Below are 18,518 nucleotides of genomic sequence, written 5' to 3' on the forward strand. Positions count from 1 at the left end.
TCATATCCAGCAGGTGGTAGCAGATCCCCTGTCAACATCATTCATAACATGGTAACACAAGCCACACTGTCGGCCCAAGTGATGATGATGATGATGATGATGGTGATGATGATTCGCTACAAGGCCAGCAGTATGTGGACACGCCTTCAAATTAGTGGATTAAGATATTTCAGCCACTCCCGTTGCTGACGGGCACACAGCCATGCAATCTCCATAGACAAACATTGGCAGTAGAATGTCCTTTACTGAACAGCTTAGTGACTTTCAACGTGCCACATTTCCAACAAGCCGGTTCGTGAAAATGTCTGCCCTGCTAGAGCTGCCCCCCCCCCCCCCTCCCGGTCAAAATGTAAGTGCTGTTATTGTGGAAAGTGGAAAGGTCTTACGAGAAACAACGGCTCAGCCGTGAAGTGGTAGGCCACACAAGCTCACAGAACAGGACCGCAGAACATCTTCTGTCCTCGGGTTGCAATACTCACTACCGAGTCTCCAAACTGGAAGCAACGTCGGCGCAAGAACTGTTTGTTCGTCGGGAGCTTCATGAAATGGGTTTCCGTGGCCGAACGGCCGCACACAAGTCTTAAGATCACTATGCGCAATGCCAAGCGTCGGCTGGAGTGGTGTAAAGCTCGCCGCCATTGGACTCTGGAGCAGTGGAAACATGTTCTGTAGAGTGATGAATCACGCTTCACCATCTGGCAGTCCGACGGATGAATGTGGGTTTGGCGGATGGCAGGAGAATGCTACCTGCCTGAATGCATAGTGCCAACTGTAAAGTTTGGTGGAGGAGGAATAATGGTCTGGGACTGTTTTTCATGGTTCGGGCCCCTTAGTTCCAGTAAAGGGAAATCTTAACGCTACAGCATACAATGACATTCTAGATGATTCTGTGCTTCCAACTTTGTGGCAACAGTTTGGGGAAGGCCCTTTCCTGTTTCAGCATGACAATGCCCCCGTGCACAAAGCGAGGTCCATACAGAAATGGTTTGTCTAGATCGGTGTGGAAGAACTTGACTTACCTGCACAGAGCCCTGACCTCAACCCCATCGAACACCTTTGGGATGAATTGAAACGTTGACTGTGAGCCAGACCTAATCGCCCAACATCAGTGCCCGACCTCACTAATGCTCTTGTGGCTGAATGGAAGCAAGTCCCCGCAGCAATGATCCAACATCTAGTGGAAAGCCTTCCCAGAAGAGTGGAGGCTGTTGGTCATGTCGTGTATATATACAGTGGGGAGAACAAGTATTTGATACACTGCCAATTTTGCAGGTTTTCCTACTTACAAAGCATGTAGAGGTCTGTAATTTTTATCATAGGTACACTTCAACTGTGAGAGACGGAATCTAAAACAAAAATCCAGAAAATCACATTGTATGATTTTTAAGTAATTCATTTGCATTTTATTGCATGACATAAGTATTTGATCACCTACCAACCAGTAAGAATTCCGGCTCTCACAGACCTGTTCGTTTTTCTTTAAGAAGCCCTCCTGTTCTCCACTCATTACCTGTATTAACTGCACCTGTTTGAAATCGTTACCTGTATAAAAGACACCTGTCCACACACTCAATCAAACAGACTCCAACCTCTCCACAATGGCCAAGACAAGAGAGCTGTGTAAGGACATCAGGGATAAAATTGTAGACCTGCACAAGGCTGGGATGGGCTACAGGACAATAGGCAAGCAGCTTGGTGAGAAGGCAGCAACTGTTGGCGCAATTATTAGAAAATGGAAGAAGTTCAGGATGACGGTCAATCACCCTCGGTCTGGGGCTCCATGCAAGATCTCACCTCGTGGGGCATCAATGATCATGAGGAAGTTGAGGGATCAGCCCAGAACTACACGGCAAGACCTGGTCAATGACCTGAAGAGAGCTGGGACCACCGTTTCAAAGAAAACCATTAGTAACACACTACGCCGTCATGGATTAAAATCCTGCAGCGCACGCAAGGTCCCCCTGCTCAAGCCAGCGCATGTCCAGGCCCGTCTGAAGTTTGCCAATGACCATCTGGATGATCCAGAGGAGGAATGGGAGAAGGTCATGTGGTCTGATGAGACAAAAATAGAGCTTTTTGGTCTAAACTCCACTCGCCGTGTTTGGAGGAAGAAGAAGGATGAGTACAACCCCAAGAACACCATCCCAACCGTGAAGCATGGAGGTGGAAACATCATTCTTTGGGGATGCTTTTCTGCAAAGGGGACAGGACGACTGCACCGTATTGAGGGGAGGATGGATGGGGCCATGTATCGCGAGATCTTGGCCAACAACCTCCTTCCCTCAGTAAGAGCATTGAAGATGGGTCGTGGCTGGGTCTTCCAGCATGACAACGACCCGAAACACACAGCCAGGGCAACTAAGGAGTGGCTCCGTAAGAAGCATCTCAAGGTCCTGGAGTGGCCTAGCCAGTCTCCAGACCTGAACCCAAAAGAAAATCTTTGGAGGGAGCTGAAAGTCCGTATTGTCCAGCGACAGCCCCGAAACCTGAAGGATCTGGAGAAGGTCTGTATGGAGGAGTGGGCCAAAATCCCTGCTGCAGTGTGTGCAAACCTGGTCAAGAACTACAGGAAACGTATGATCTCTGTAATTGCAAACAAAGGTTTCTGTACCAAATATTAAGTTCTGCTTTTCTGATGTATCAAATACTTATGTCATGCAATAAAATGCAAATGAATTACTTAAAAATCATACAATGTGATTTTCTGGATTTTTGTTTTAGATTCCGTCTCTCACAGTTGAAGTGTACCTATGATAAAAATTACAGACCTCTACATGCTTTGTAAGTAGGAAAACCTGCAAAATCGGCAGTGTATCAAATACTTGTTCTCCCCACTGTATGTTATGTAGTGTATACAGGTTATGTAGTGTAAACAGGTTATGTAGTGTATGTAGGTTATGTAGTGTATGTAGGTTATGTAGTGTATACAGGCCTACCCAAATACGGTTTCAATTACACTCTCTCTCTCTCTCTCTCTCTCTCTCTCTCTCTCTCTCTCTCTCTCTCTCTCTCTCTCTCTCTCTCTCTCATATCTCTCTCTCATATCTCTCTCTCATATCTCTCTCCGTCTCCCCTCTTCTATCTCTCTCTCATATCTCTCTCCGTCTCCCCTCTTCTATCTCTCTCTCTCTCCATTCCCCTCTTCTCTCTCTCTCTCTCTCTCTCTCTCTCTCTCTCTCTCTCTCTCTCTCTCTCTCTCTCTCTCTCTCTCTCTCTCTCTCTCTCTCTCTCTCTCTCTCTCTCTCTCTCTCTCTCTCTCTCTCTCTCTCTCTCTCTCTCTTTCTCTCTCTCTCTCTCTCTCTCTCATCTCTCTCTCTCAGGAAAGGGTGTGTGTGTACTCTCTGGTTCTCGTTTCCTGTGAGTTCAAAAAGCAGGTGTCTGTACAGCAGAGGAAATAACACTGTGTGTGTGGGTCATTGTTAAGCGTCCTGTCTTTGTCCGTACATTTCTCTCATCAACATTATCACCACAACTACATCATATAAACTAAACAAATACATTATCTATACTGAACAACTACATGATCTATACTGAACAACGACAGTATCTATACTGACCAACTACATTATCTATACTGAACTACATGATATATACTGACCAACTACATGATCTATACTAAATGACTACATTATCTATACTAAACAACGACATTATATAAACTATACAACCACATTATCTATACTAAACAACTACATTATCTATACTAAACAACACCATTATCTATACTGAACAACTACATTATCTATACTAAACGACTACACTATCTATACTGAACAACCACATTATCTATACTGAACAACTACAGTATCTATACTGAACAACTACATTATCACAACTGAACAGCTACATTATCTATACTGAACAACTACATTATCTATACTGAACAACAACATTATCTATACTGAACAACTACATTATCACAACTGAACAGCTACATTATCACAACTGAACAACTACAGTATCTATATTGAACACACACATTATCTATACTGAACAACTACATTATCCATACTGAACAACTACATTATCTATACTGAACGACACCATTATCTATACTGAACAACTACATTATCTATACTGAACAACACCATTATATATACTAAACAACTACAGTATCTATACTAAACAACTACATTATCTATACTGAACAGCTACATTATCTATACTAAACAACTACATTATCTATACTGGACAACTACATTATCCATACTGAACAGCTATATTATCTATACTGAACAACTACATTATCTACACTGAACAACTACAGTATCTATATTGAACACACACATTATCTATACTGAACAACTACATTATCTATACTGAACAACTACATTATGTAAACTGAACAACTGCATTATCTATACTAAACAACTACATTATCTATACTGAACAACTACATTATCTATAGTAAACAACTACATTATCTATACTGAACAACTACATTATCTATACTGAACCTCACCATTATCTATACTGAACAACTACATTATCTATACTGAACAACACCATTATCTATACTGAACAACTACATTATCTATACTGAACAACACCATTATATAAAATAAACATTATCTATACTGAACAACTACATTATCTATACTGAACAACACCATTATATAAAATAAACAACTACATTATCTATACTGAATATCTACATTATACACAAAAGTTTGTTTATTTTTTTAAATGTTCTACGGTGTAGAATAAAAGCAAGACATCAAAACTATGAAATACCACATGTATTATAATTTAGTAAACAAAAAAAGTGTTAAACAAATTAAAACTGGGGGGGGGGGGGGGTTATACATGTTCTCTATGGGCTGGTGGTGGTGATGAGGTAACTGGAGACTGGGGGGGGGGGGGGGTATACATGTTCTCTATGGGCTGGTGGTGGTGATGAGGTAACTGGAGACTGAGGGGGGGGGGGGTTATACATGTTCTCTATGGGCTGGTGGTGGTGATGAGGTAACTGGAGACTGGGGGGGGGTTATACATGTTCTCTATGGGCTGGTGGTGGTGATGAGGTAACTGGAGACTGGGGGGGGGGGGGGGTTATACATGTTCTCTATGGGCTGGTGGTGGTGATGAGGTAACTGGAGACTGGGGGGGGGGGGGGTTATACATGTTCTCTATGGGCTGGTGGTGGTGATGAGGTAACTGGAGACTGGGGGGGGGTTATACATGTTCTCTATGGGCTGGTGGTGGTGATGAGGTAACTGGAGACTGGGGGGGGGGTTATACATGTTCTCTATGGGCTGGTTGTGGTGATGAGGTAACTGGAGACTGGGGGGGGGGGGGGTTATACATGTTCTCTATGGGCTGGTTGTGGTGATGAGGTAACTGGAGACTGGGGGGGGGTTATACATGTTCTCTATGGGCTGGTGGTGGTGATGAGGTAACTGGAGACTGGGGGGGGGTTATACATGTTCTCTATGGGCTGGTGGTGGTGATGAGGTAACTGGAGACTGGGGGGGGGGTTATACATGTTCTCTATGGGCTGGTGGTGGTGATGAGGTAACTGGAGACTGGGGGGGGTTATACATGTTCTCTATGGGCTGGTGGTGGTGATGAGGTAACTGGAGACTGGGGGGGGGGGGGGTTATACATGTTTTCTATGGGCTGGTGGTGGTGATGAGGTAACTGGAGACTGGGGGGGGGGGGTCCACCCCTTCCTGCTCAGTGTCATATAGGTCAGAGGTCAGGGGTTTGTCTGTATGTAGGTTAGCAGTGTGTGTGTGTGTGTGTGTGTGTGTGTGTGTGTGTGTGTGTGTGTGTGTGTGTGTGTGTGTGTGTGTGTGTGTGTGTGTGTGTGTGTGTGTGTGTGTGTGTGTGTGTGTGTGTGTGCGCGTGTGTTTTAACAGCCACATGAGAGGACCGTGTCTATCCGTCCTATTTAAACTAAACACACAGGCACGGTTTACAATCCCATCAGACAAACCGGAGACAAAACAAGAGAAACCGTAAAAAGCTTTAATCTCCAGTCTGTACATTCCAGCTTCATAACTCAGTAAAACTCCTGGCTCTCTGGGAAAACCTAATTTACACCTTTCCGCCTTCAAACCAACGTCCGCACGAGAGTTCTGCCTCCCCTCCTCCAAACTCCCGTTCGAAAGGTGTCCGTGCGGACGGGAGACGACTTTTCGATATTGCGTCATTTCGCTGGAACAGTTTGCGTGGAACGTTAATAAGAATTACTCTTATTTCTGTCTGTATTTTAATACAACGTTGTCATGTTTTCACAAACAGGAAACACAACAGTCTCTCTCCTCTCTGCCAGGGTCTGACACAAACAAACTTTACGTGTGTGTGTGTGTGTGTGTGTGTGTGTGTGTGTGTGTGTGTGTGTGACACTGAGTGGCGTGTGTGAGAAGCAGCTGTTTTCCCAGAGTTCTGTGTGCTAAATTCAGGTGGTCAGGCATTTGATGACCTCACAGGTCACAACATGTTTCCCGGTCAGAGGTTAGAGGTTAGAGATTTGTGGTCAGAGCCTGGCGCCCTTGTTTGTCTCTCTGTGTCCTGTCTGTTGGTCTGTCTGTTGGTCTGTCCTGTGTCCTGTCTGTTGGTCTGTCTGTTGGTCTGTCCTGTGTCCTGTCTGTTGGTCTGTCTGTTGGTTTGTCCTGTGTCCTGTCTACTGGTCTGTCTGTTGGTCTGTCCTGTGTCCTGTCTGTTGGTCTGTCTGTTGGTCTGTCCTGTGTCCTGTCTGTTGGTCTGTCTGTTGGTTTGTCCTGTGTCCTGTCTACTGGTCTGTCTGTTGGTCTGTCCTGTGTCCTGTCTGTTGGTCTGTCCTGTGTCCTGTCTGTTGGTCTGTCCTGTATTTTCCTCTGTCTGTTGGTCTGTCCTGTGTCCTGTCTGTTGGTTTGTCCTGTGTCCTGTCTACTGGTCTGTCTGTTGGTCTGTCCTGTGTCCTGTATGTTCCTCTGTCTGTTGGTCTGTCTGTTGGTCTCAGCTGGTCTGGGGTAGGCTGTTCCTCTGGTCTGTCTCTCTCACTGGAGGAGAGTAGTTCTGCTGGTCTCACTGGAGGAGAGTAGTTCTGATGGTCTCACTGGAGGAGAGTAGTTCTGATGGTCTCAGCTGGAGGAGAGTAGTTCTGATGGTCTCAGCTGGAGGAGAGTAGTTCGGATGGTCTCACTGGAGGAGAGTAGTTCTGATGGTCTCACTGGAGGAGAGTAGTTCTGATGGTCTCAGCTGGAGGAGAGTAGTTCTGATGGTCTCACTGGAGGAGAGTAGTTCTGATGGTCTCAGCTGGAGGAGAGTAGTTCTGATGGTCTCACTGGAGGAGAGTAGTTCTGATGGTCTCAGCTGGAGGAGAGTAGTTCTGATGGTCTCACTGGAGGAGAGTAGTTCTGATGGTCTCACTGGAGGAGAGTAGTTCTGATGGTCTCAGCTGGAGGAGAGTAGTTCTGCTGGTCTCACTGGAGGAGAGTAGTTCTGATGGTCTCAGCTGGAGGAGAGTAGTTCTGATGGTCTCACTGGAGGAGAGTAGTTCTGATGGTCTCACTGGAGGAGAGTAGTTCTGATGGTCTCACTGGAGGAGAGTAGTTCTGATGGTCTCACTGGAGGAGAGTAGTTCTGATGGTCTCAGCTGGAGGAGAGTAGTTCTGATGGTCTCACTGGAGGAGAGTAGTTCTGATGGTCTCACTGGAGGAGAGTAGTTCTGATGGTCTCACTGGAGGAGAGTAGTTCTGATGGTCTCACTGGAGGAGAGTAGTTCTGATGGTCTCACTGGAGGAGAGTAGTTTTGATGGTCTCACTGGAGGAGAGTAGTTCTGATGGTCTCAGCTGGAGGAGAGTAGTTCTGATGGTCTCACTGGAGGAGAGTAGTTCTGATGGTCTCACTGGAGGAGAGTAGTTCTGCTGGTCTCACTGGAGGAGAGTAGTTCTGCTGGTCTCACTGGAGGAGAGTAGTTCTGCTGGTCTCACTGGAGGAGAGTAGTTCTGATGGTCTCACTGGAGGAGAGTAGTTCTGATGGTCTCACTGGAGGAGAATAGTTCTGATGTTCTCACTGGAGGAGAGTAGTTCTGCTGGTCTCACTGGAGGAGAGTAGTTCTGATGGTCTCAGCTGGAGGAGAGTAGTTCTGATGGTCTCACTGGAGGAGAGTAGTTCTGCTGGTCTCACTGGAGGAGAGTAGTTCTGCTGGACTCACTGGAGGAGAGTAGTTCTGATGGTCTCAGCTGGAGGAGAGTAGTTCTGATGGTCTCACTGGAGGAGAGTAGTTCTGATGGTCTCACTGGAGGAGAGTAGTTCTGATGGTCTCACTGGAGGAGAGTAGTTCTGCTGGTCTCACTGGAGGAGAGTAGTTCTGCTGGTCTCACTGGAGGAGAGTAGTTCTGATGGTCTCACTGGAGGAGAGTAGTTCTGATGGTCTCAGCTGGAGGAGAGTAGTTCTGATGGTCTCACTGGAGGAGAGTAGTTCTGATGGTCTCACTGGAGGAGGGTAGCTCTGATGGTCTCACTGGAGGAGAGTAGTTCTGATGGTCTCAGCTGGAGGAGAGTAGTTCTGATGGTCTCACTGGAGGAGATGAGTTCTGATGGTCTCAGCTGGAGGAGAGTAGTTCTGATGGTCTCACTGGAGGAGAGTAGTTCTGATGGTCTCACTGGAGGAGAGTAGTTCTGATGGTCTCAGCTGGAGGAGAGTAGTTCTGCTGGTCTCAGCTGGAGGAGAGTAGTTCTACTGGTCTCACTGGAGGAGAGTAGTTCTGCTGGTCTCACTGGAGGATAGTAGTTCTGATGGTCTCACTGGAGGAGAGTAGTTCTGCTGGTCTCACTGGAGGAGAGTAGTTCTGATGGTCTTGTGCGAGCTGAGTGTTATCCTGTTGTGCTAGCTGAGTGTTAGCCTGTTGTGCTAGCTGAGTGTTATCCTGTTGTGCTAGCTGAGTGTTAGCCTGTTGTGCTAGCTGAGTGTTAGCCTGTTGTGCTAGCTGAGTGTTAGCCTGTTGTGCTAGCTGAGTGTTAGCCTGTTGTGCTAGCTGAGTGTTATCCTGTTGTGCTAGCTGAGTGTTAGCCTGTTGTGCTAGCTGAGTGTTAGCCTGTTGTGCAAGCTGAGTGTTATCCTGTTGTGCTAGCTGAGTGTTAGCCTGTTGTGCTACCTGAGTTTTAGCCTGTTGTGCTAGCTGAGTGTTAGCCTGTTGTGCTAGCTGAGTGTTATCCTGTTGTGCTAGCTGAGTGTTAGCCTGTTGTGCTAGCTGAGTGTTAGCCTGTTGTGCAAGCTGAGTGTTATCCTGTTGTGCTAGCTGAGTGTTAGCCTGTTGTGCTAGCTGAGTGTTAGCCTGTTGTGCTAGCTGAGTGTTAGCCTGTTGTGCTAGCTGAGTGTTAGCCTGTTGTGCTACCTGAGTTTTAGCCTGTTGTGCTAGCTGAGTGTTAGCCTGTTGTGCTAGCTGAGTGTTAGCCTGTTGTGCTAGCTGAGTGTTAGCCTGTTGTGTTAGCTGAGTGTTAGCCTGTTGTGCTAGCTGAGTGTTAGCTGAGTGTTAGCCTGCTGTGCTAGCTGATTATTAGCCTCTTCTTTCTCCATGCTAACTGCAGTATGTTTAGTATCTATACTATGTTTAGTATCTATAGTTGGGTGTGTATTGTGTGTAGGGTGTGGGGTTTCTTTCTCGTCAGGTCTCCAGTGTAGTACCTGTAGTAGGGTGTGTAGGTTGTGTAGTGTGTGTAGGGTGTTTAGTGTGTGTAGGGAGTGTAGTGTGTGTAGTGTGTGTAATGTGTGGGGTGTCCTCAGGTCTCCAGTGTAGGTCGTTGGCCAGTAGATCACAGACAGACTCAGAGTGTACAGAATCACTACACTCGTAATATTCCTCTGACGTCGTCGACATGTCAGAGTCGCAGGACGGGGACGACACACCGGACTCCTCATTAACAGGCGTCGCTGTACGCAGCTCAGGAGTGTGTGTGAGCACGTCGTGTCTGAGTTTACGGGGGTCAGACGTGCGTTTGTGCTGACACAGTCCTTTTACGGTTTCGCAGTCACTCTGGGGTTGCGCTGCGGTCCCGCAGTCACTCTGGGGTCCTACTGCGGTCCCGCAGTCACTCTGGGGTTGTACTGTGGTCTCGTAGTCACTCTGGGGTTGTACTGTGGTCTCGTAGTCACTCTGGGGTTGTACTGCGGTCTCGCAGTCACTCTGGGGTACTACTGCGGTCCCACAGTCACTCTGGGGTTGCACTGCAGTCTCGCAGTCACTCTGGGGTTGCACTGCGGTCTCGCAGTCACTCTGGGGTTGCACTACGGTCTCGCAGTCACTCTGGGGTACTACTGCGGCCTTGCAGTCACTCTGGGGTTGCACTGCGGTCTCGCAGTCACTCTGGGGTTGTACTGCGGTCTCGTAGTCATTCTGGGGTTGTACTGTGGTCTCGCAGTCACTCTGGGGTTGTACTGCGGTCTCGCAGTCACTCTGGGGTCCTACTGTGGTCCCGCAGTCACTCTGGGGTTGTACTGCGGTCTCGCAGTCACTCTGGGGTACTACTGCGGTCTCGCAGTCACTCTGGGGTTGCACTGCGGTCTCGCAGTCACTCTGGGGTTGCACTGCGGTCTCGCAGTCACTCTGGGGTACTACTGCGGTCTCGCAGTCACTCTGGGGTTGTACTGCGGTCTCGCAGTCACTCTGGGGTTCCACTGCAGTCTCGCAGTCACTCTGGGGTACTACTGCGGTCTCGCAGTCACTCTGGGGTTGCACTGTGGTCTCGCAGTCACTCTGGGGTACTACTGCGGTCTCGCAGTCACTCTGGGGTTGTACTGCGGTCTCGCAGTCACTCTGGGGTACTACTGCGGTCTCGCAGTCACTCTGGGGTTGTACTGCGGTCTCGCAGTCACTCTGGGGTTGTACTGCGGTCTCGCAGTCACTCTGAGGTACTACTGCGGTCTCGCAGTCACTCTGGGGTTGCACTACGGTCTCGCAGTCACTCTGGGGTTGTACTGCGGTCTCGCAGTCACTCTGGGGTTGTACTGCGGTCTCGCAGTCACTCTGGGGTTGCACTACGGTCTCGCAGTCACTCTGGGGTTGTACTGCGGTCTCGCAGTCACTCTGGGGTTGTACTGCGGTCTCGCAGTCACTCTGAGGTACTACTGCGGTCTCGCAGTCACTCTGGGGTTGCACTACGGTCTCGCAGTCACTCTGGGGTTGTACTGCAACCTCGCAGTCACTCTGGGGTACTACTGCGGTCTCGCAGTCACTCTGGGGTTGCACTGCAGTCTCGCAGTCACTCTGGGGTTGCACTGCGGTCTCGCAGTCACTCTGGGGTACTACTGCGGTCTCGCAGTCACTCTGTGTTCGCAGGGCGGTCTCACAGTCACTCTGTGTTCGCAGTGTGGTCTCACAGTCACTCTGTGTTTGCAGTGCGGTCTCGCAGTCACTCTGTGTTCGCAGTGCGGTATCACAGTCACTCTGTGTTCGCAGTGCGGTCTCACAGTCACTCTGTGTTCGCAGTGCAGTCTCACAGTCTAGCCACAGTCCAGTTCCATTCAGACAGTCTCTTTGTGGTTCTGTTAGCTCCAGACTGTCTGTCTTCTTGACCATTCTGACTCCACATAGGTCCTGACCACTCCCGTTCCTCATGACCAACTGCACCGTCCGGGGCTTGGGGACGGGGGTAAGGGAGGGGCATACGGGACTGGGGAGAGTGGGGGAGATGGGGTAGGGAATAGAGTTAGGGGTAGAGTTAGGGGTAGAGATAGGGGTAGGGGTAGAGTTAGGGGTAGAGTTAGGGGTACAGTTAGGGGTAGGGGTAGAGTTAAGGGTAGAGGTAGAGTTAGGGGTAGAGTTAGGGGTAGGGGTAGAGTTAAGGGTAGAGTTAAGGGTAGAGTTAAGGGTAGGGGTAGAGTTAAGGGTAGGGGTAGAGTTAGGGGTAGGGGTAGAGTTAAGGGTAGGGGGAGATTTAGGGGTAGGGGTAGAGTTAAGGGTAGGGGTAGATTTAGGGGTAGGGGTAGAGTTAAGGGTAGGGGTAGATTTAGGGGTAGGGGTAGAGTTAAGGGTAGGGGTAGATTTAGGGGTATGGGTAGAGTTAAGGGTAGGGTTAGATTTAGGGGTAGGGGTAGAGTTAAGGGTAGGGGGAGATTTAGGGGTAGGGAGTGAGTTAAGGGTAGAGTTAAGGGTAGGGGTTGAGTTACGGGTAGGGGTAGAGTTAAGGGTAGAGTTAGGGGTTGATTTAGGGGTAGGGGCATAGTTAAAGGTAGAGTTAAGGGTAGGGGGTAGGGGTAGAGTTAAGGGTAGGGGTAGAGTTAAGGGTAGGGGTAGAGTTAAGGGTAGGGGTAGAGTTAAGGGTAGGGGTTGGTCTAGGCACAGCCCGGTCAGGAAGTGGCTCCTCATTGGGCAGGGTAAAGGGACTGCTGAAGCGTACAGCCTGGCTCGTCTCAAACCTCTCGGAGCGTTGCAGGTGCACCTGGGTCGGCCGTGACGCGTCCCGCACGTTAATGAACCCGATGACATCTCTGGGGGGGTCGGGTTCCGGCCAGGTGGGCAGGTACGGAATCAGGTACGCTTTCTCCAGACAGGCCAATCCCGGGTGGAGGGGCGGGGCTTCCACTGGCTCCCGGACACGCCCCTAGATTGATATGATTGATGACAATATTGAGGACACTTTAAAAGAATATAAATAAACAAATAAATAAAAAATAAAAATATATAATAAATACATAAACAAACCTACAGATGCTTTAAAGAGCGCGGTACATTATTGTAAAGTACGGAGCAATGCATTCTGATACCTTTGTTTTCAGGGGGTTCTGGGAGTTGGAGTTCTGTCCGCAGGAGACGGGGCTGGCGCTGCTAGCGTTAGCGTTAGCGTTGCCGATCACCATGGCGTATTTAGGGCTAAACAGCTTCCTGGCGTTAGCTGCGGAGAGAGAAGCGACAGGGGTGGCCCGGGGGAGGGGCTCTGGCTCCGGCTCCGTCTCCATGGTGACCCTGCGGAGGTCGACACCGCTGGAGGTCAGGTAGAGGTCACGGAACAGCTGGTCAAAGGAGTCGACCGCCTGGCCCGTTACCAAGGTGACCAGGTGTCTGTCCAAACGAGACGCCGTCCAGGTGAAACTGGAGGGGAGGAGCACACACACAGACACAGACAGGGGTCGGGGGTCAGGGGTCGTCACTACAAAGAGCCTTCCATGGAGGACGTTTGAAAAGGACACGAGGATGTTGATATATGCCTTCCTCGGCGATCACAAAAAAAATGAAATGCCACTGAACTAGTGATGCTCGGAGGCGATGGGTGCTGCTTAGACCGATGCCTGCTGTAACCCTGTAACCATGGAGAATAACCCTGTAACCATGCAGAATAACCCTGTAACCATGCAGAATAACCCTGTAACTACGCAGAATTAACCCTGTAACCATGCAGAATAACCCTGTAACTACGCAGAATTAACCCTGTAACCACACGGAATTAAGAGGGTTAGGGGTCAGAGGGTTAGGGGTCAGAGGGTTAGGGGTCAGAGGGTTAGGGGTCAGAGGGTTAGGGGTTTGGTGTCAGACGGTTAGGGGTCAGAGGGTTAGGGGTCAGAGGGTTAGGGGTCAGAGGGTTAGGAGTCAGAGGGTTAGGGGTTAGGGGTCAGAGGGTTAAGGGTTAGAGGGTTAGGGGTCAGAGGGTTAGGAGTCAGAGGGTTAGGGGTCGGAGGGTTAGGGGTCAGAGGGTTAGGGGTCAGAGGGTTAGGAGTCAGAGGGTTAGGGGTTAGGGGTCAGAGGGTTAGGGGTTAGAGGGTTAGGGGTCAGAGGGTTAGGAGTCAGAGGGTTAGGGGTTAGAAGTCAGAGGGTTAGGGGTTAGGGGTCAGAGGGTTAGGGGTCAGAGGGTTAGGAGTCAGAGGGTTAGGGGTTAGGGGTCAGAGGGTTAGGGGTTAGGGGTTAGGGGTCAGAGGGTTAGGAGTCAGAGGGTTAGGGGTCAGAGGGTTAGGGGTCAGAGGGTTAGGGGTTAGGGGTCAGAGGGTTAGGGGTCAGAGGGTTAGGGGTCAGAGGGTTAGGGGTTAGGGGTCAGAGGGTTACGGGTCAGAGGGTTAGGGTACCTGTACGATCCAGAAACAGCCTTGTCTCCGTCTATCAACAGGAACCTGTGACCCAGCCGTCCTCTCACCCTGGTACACGACCTACTGAAGAACTCTGTTCCCCCTGAGACACGAACACGCAGGCTCTGTGTTGAGAGGACAGTAGGACATGATGACTGGTGTGTTGAGAGGACAGTGGACAGCAGGACATAATGACTGGTGTGTTGAGAGGACAGTGGACAGTAGGACATGATGACTGGTGTGTTGAGAGGACAGTGGACAGCAGGACATAATGACTGGTGTGTTGAGAGGACAGTGGACAGCAGGACATAATGACTGGTTTGTTGAGAGGACAGTGGACAGCAGGACATAATGACTGGTGTGTTGAGAGGACAGTGGACAGCAGGACATAATGACTGGTGTGTTGAGAGGACAGTGGACAGCAGGACATAATGACTGGTTTGTTGAGAGGACAGTGGACAGCAGGACATAATGACTGGTGTGTTGAGAGGACAGTGGACAGCAGGACATAATGACTGGTTTGTTGAGAGGACAGTGGACAGCAGGACATAATGACTGGTGTGTTGAGAGGACAGTGGACAGCAGGACATAATGACTGGTGTGTTGAGAGGACAGTGGACAGCAGGACATAATGACTGTTGTGTTGAGAGGACAGTGGACAGCAGGACATAATGACTGGTTTGTTGAGAGGACAGTAGGACATAATGACTGTTGTGTTGAGAGGACAGTGGACAGCAGGACATAATGCCTCGTGTGTTGAGAGGACAGTGGACAGCAGGACATAATGACTGGTGTGTTGAGAGGACAGTGGACAGCAGAACATAATGACTGGTGTGTTGAGAGGACAGTGGACAGCAGGACATAATGACTGGTGTTGAGAGGACAGTGGACAGCAGGACATAATGACTGGTGTGTTGAGAGGACAGTGGACAGCAGGACATAATGACTGGTGTGTTGAGAGGACAGTGGACAGCAGGACATAATGACTGGTGTTGAGAGGACAGTGGACAGCAGGACATAATGACTGATGTGTTGAGAGGACAGTGGACAGCAGGACATAATGACTGGTGTTGAGAGGACAGTGGACAGCAGGACATAATGACTGATGTGTTGAGAGGACAGTGGACAGCAGGACATAATGACTGGTGTTGAGAGGACAGTGGACAGCAGGACATAATGACTGGTGTGTTGAGAGGACAGTGGACATAATGACTGGTGTGTTGAGAGGACAGTGGACAGCAGGGCATAATGACTGGTGTGTTGAGAGGACAGTGGACAGCAGGACATAATGACTGGTGTGTTGAGAGGACAGTGGACAGCAGGACATAATGACTGGTGTGTTGAGAGGACAGTGGACAGCAGGACATAATGACTGGTGTGTTGAGAGGACAGTGGACAGCATGACATAATGACTGGTGGGTTGAGAGGACAGTGGACAGCAGGACATAATGACTGGTGTGTTGAGAGGACAGCAGGACATAATGACTGGTGTGTTGAGAGGACAGTGGACAGCAGGACATAATGACTAGTGTTGAGAGGACAGTGGACAGCAGGACATAATGACTGGTGTGTTGAGAGGACAGTGGACAGCAGGACATAATGACTGGTGTGTTGAGAGGACAGTGGACAGCAGGACATAATGACTGGTGTGTTGAGAGGACAGTGGACAGCAGGACATAATGACTGGTGTGTTGAGAGGACAGTGGACAGCAGGACATAATGACTGTTGTGTTGAGAGGACAGTGGACAGCAGGACATAATGACTGATGTGTTGAGAGGACAGTGGACAGCAGGACATAATGACTGGTGTGTTGAAAGGACAGCAGGACATAATGACTGGTGTGTTGAGAGGACAGTGGACAGCAGGACATAATGACTGGTGTGTTGAGAGGACAGTGGACAGCAGGACATAATGACTGGTGTGTTGAGAGGACAGTGGACAGCAGGACATAATGACTGGTGTGTTGAGAGGACAGCAGGACATAATGACTGGTGTGTTGAGAGGACAGTGGACAGCATGACATAATGACTGGTGTGTTGAGAGGACAGTGGACAGCAGGACATAATGACTGGTGTGTTGAGAGGACAGTGGACAGCTTGACATAATGACTGGTGGGTTGAGAGGACAGTGGACAGCAGGACATAATGACTGGTGTGTTGAGAGGACAGCAGGACATAATGACTGGTGTGTTGAGAGGACAGTGGACAGCAGGACATAATGACTAGTGTTGAGAGGACAGTGGACAGCAGGACATAATGACTGGTGTGTTGAGAGGACAGTGGACAGCAGGACATAATGACTGGTGTGTTGAGAGGACAGTGGACAGCAGGACATAATGACTGGTGTGTTGAGAGGACAGTGGACAGCAGGACATAATGACTGGTGTGTTGAGAGGACAGTGGACAGCAGGACATAATGACTGTTGTGTTGAGAGGACAGTGGACAGCAGGACATAATGACTGATGTGTTGAGAGGACAGTGGACAGCAGGACATAATGACTGGTGTGTTGAAAGGACAGCAGGACATAATGACTGGTGTGTTGAGAGGACAGTGGACAGCAGGACATAATGACTGGTGTGTTGAGAGGACAGTGGACAGCAGGACATAATGACTGGTGTGTTGAGAGGACAGTGGACAGCAGGACATAATGACTGGTGTGTTGAGAGGACAGTGGACAGCAGGACATAATGACTGGTGTGTTGAGAGGACAGTGGACAGCAGAACATAATGACTGGTGTGTTGAGAGGACAGTGGACAGCAGGACATAATGACTGATGTGTTGAGAGGACAGTGGACAGCAGGACATAATGACTGGTGTGTTGAGAGGACAGTGGACAGCAGGACATAATGACTGGTGTGTTGAGAGGACAGTGGACAGCAGGACATAATGACTGGTGTGTTGAGAGGACAGTGGACAGCAGGACATAATGACTGGTGTGTTGAGAGGACAGTGGACAGCAGGACATAATGACTGGTGTGTTGAGAGGACAGTGGACAGCATGACATAATGACTGGTGGGTTGAGAGGACAGTGGACAGCAGGACATAATGACTGGTGTGTTGAGAGGACAGCAGGACATAATGACTGGTGTGTTGAGAGGACAGTGGACAGCAGGGCATAATGACTGGTGTGTTGAGAGGACAGTGGACAGCAGGACATAATGACTGGTGTGTTGAGAGGACAGTGGACAGCAGGACATAATGACTGGTGTGTTGAGAGGACAGTGGACAGCAGGACATAATGACTCGGTGTGTTGAGAGGACAGTGGACAGCATGACATAATGACTGGTGGGTTGAGAGGACAGTGGACAGCAGGACATAATGACTGGTGTGTTGAGAGGACAGCAGGACATAATGACTGGTGTGTTGAGAGGACAGTGGACAGCAGGACATAATGACTAGTGTTGAGAGGACAGTGGACAGCAGGACATAATGACTGGTGTGTTGAGAGGACAGTGGACAGCAGGACATAATGACTGGTGTGTTGAGAGGACAGTGGACAGCAGGACATAATGACTGGTGTGTTGAGAGGACAGTGGACAGCAGGACATAATGACTGGTGTGTTGAGAGGACAGTGGACAGCAGGACATAATGACTGTTGTGTTGAGAGGACAGTGGACAGCAGGACATAATGACTGATGTGTTGAGAGGACAGTGGACAGCAGGACATAATGACTGGTGTGTTGAAAGGACAGCAGGACATAATGACTGGTGTGTTGAGAGGACAGTGGACAGCAGGACATAATGACTGGTGTGTTGAGAGGACAGTGGACAGCAGGACATAATGACTGGTGTGTTGAGAGGACAGTGGACAGCAGGACATAATGACTGGTGTGTTGAGAGGACAGCAGGACATAATGACTGGTGTGTTGAGAGGACAGTGGACAGCATGACATAATGACTGGTGTGTTGAGAGGACAGTGGACAGCAGGACATAATGACTGGTGTGTTGAGAGGACAGTGGACAGCTTGACATAATGACTGGTGGGTTGAGAGGACAGTGGACAGCAGGACATAATGACTGGTGTGTTGAGAGGACAGCAGGACATAATGACTGGTGTGTTGAGAGGACAGTGGACAGCAGGACATAATGACTAGTGTTGAGAGGACAGTGGACAGCAGGACATAATGACTGGTGTGTTGAGAGGACAGTGGACAGCAGGACATAATGACTGGTGTGTTGAGAGGACAGTGGACAGCAGGACATAATGACTGGTGTGTTGAGAGGACAGTGGACAGCAGGACATAATGACTGGTGTGTTGAGAGGACAGTGGACAGCAGGACATAATGACTGTTGTGTTGAGAGGACAGTGGACAGCAGGACATAATGACTGATGTGTTGAGAGGACAGTGGACAGCAGGACATAATGACTGGTGTGTTGAAAGGACAGCAGGACATAATGACTGGTGTGTTGAGAGGACAGTGGACAGCAGGACATAATGACTGGTGTGTTGAGAGGACAGTGGACAGCAGGACATAATGACTGGTGTGTTGAGAGGACAGTGGACAGCAGGACATAATGACTGG

General features: G+C 49.2%; 2 protein-coding genes across 2 annotated transcripts in view; both read right to left on the reverse strand.

The window, feature by feature from the left end:
- Nucleotides 1-8,423: 8,423 nt before the first annotated feature.
- On the reverse strand, nt 8,424-11,509 carry LOC139540051 (uncharacterized). Its single transcript, XM_071343591.1, has 2 exons — nt 9,770-11,509; nt 8,424-8,540 (listed from the first exon to the last, which is right to left on the reverse strand). Exons 1-2 carry the CDS (start codon nt 11,507-11,509, stop codon nt 8,424-8,426), a joined length of 1,857 nt encoding a protein of 618 aa, XP_071199692.1.
- A 292-nt stretch (nt 11,510-11,801) lies between these two features.
- The window catches only part of fam83ga (family with sequence similarity 83 member Ga), a 22,570-nt gene continuing 15,853 nt past the window's right edge, over nt 11,802-18,518 (reverse strand). The window contains exons 3-5 of the mRNA XM_071390953.1: nt 13,987-14,111; nt 12,697-13,021; nt 11,802-12,533 (exon numbers count right to left, since the gene is read on the reverse strand). Coding sequence (XP_071247054.1) covers nt 12,168-12,533; nt 12,697-13,021; nt 13,987-14,111 — 816 coding nt within the window. The 3' untranslated portion in view covers nt 11,802-12,167. The remainder of the gene's footprint in view (nt 12,534-12,696; nt 13,022-13,986; nt 14,112-18,518) is intronic.

Source organism: Salvelinus alpinus, chromosome 1 (genome assembly GCF_045679555.1).
Source record: "Salvelinus alpinus chromosome 1, SLU_Salpinus.1, whole genome shotgun sequence".
Classification (NCBI taxonomy): domain Eukaryota; kingdom Metazoa; phylum Chordata; class Actinopteri; order Salmoniformes; family Salmonidae; genus Salvelinus; species Salvelinus alpinus.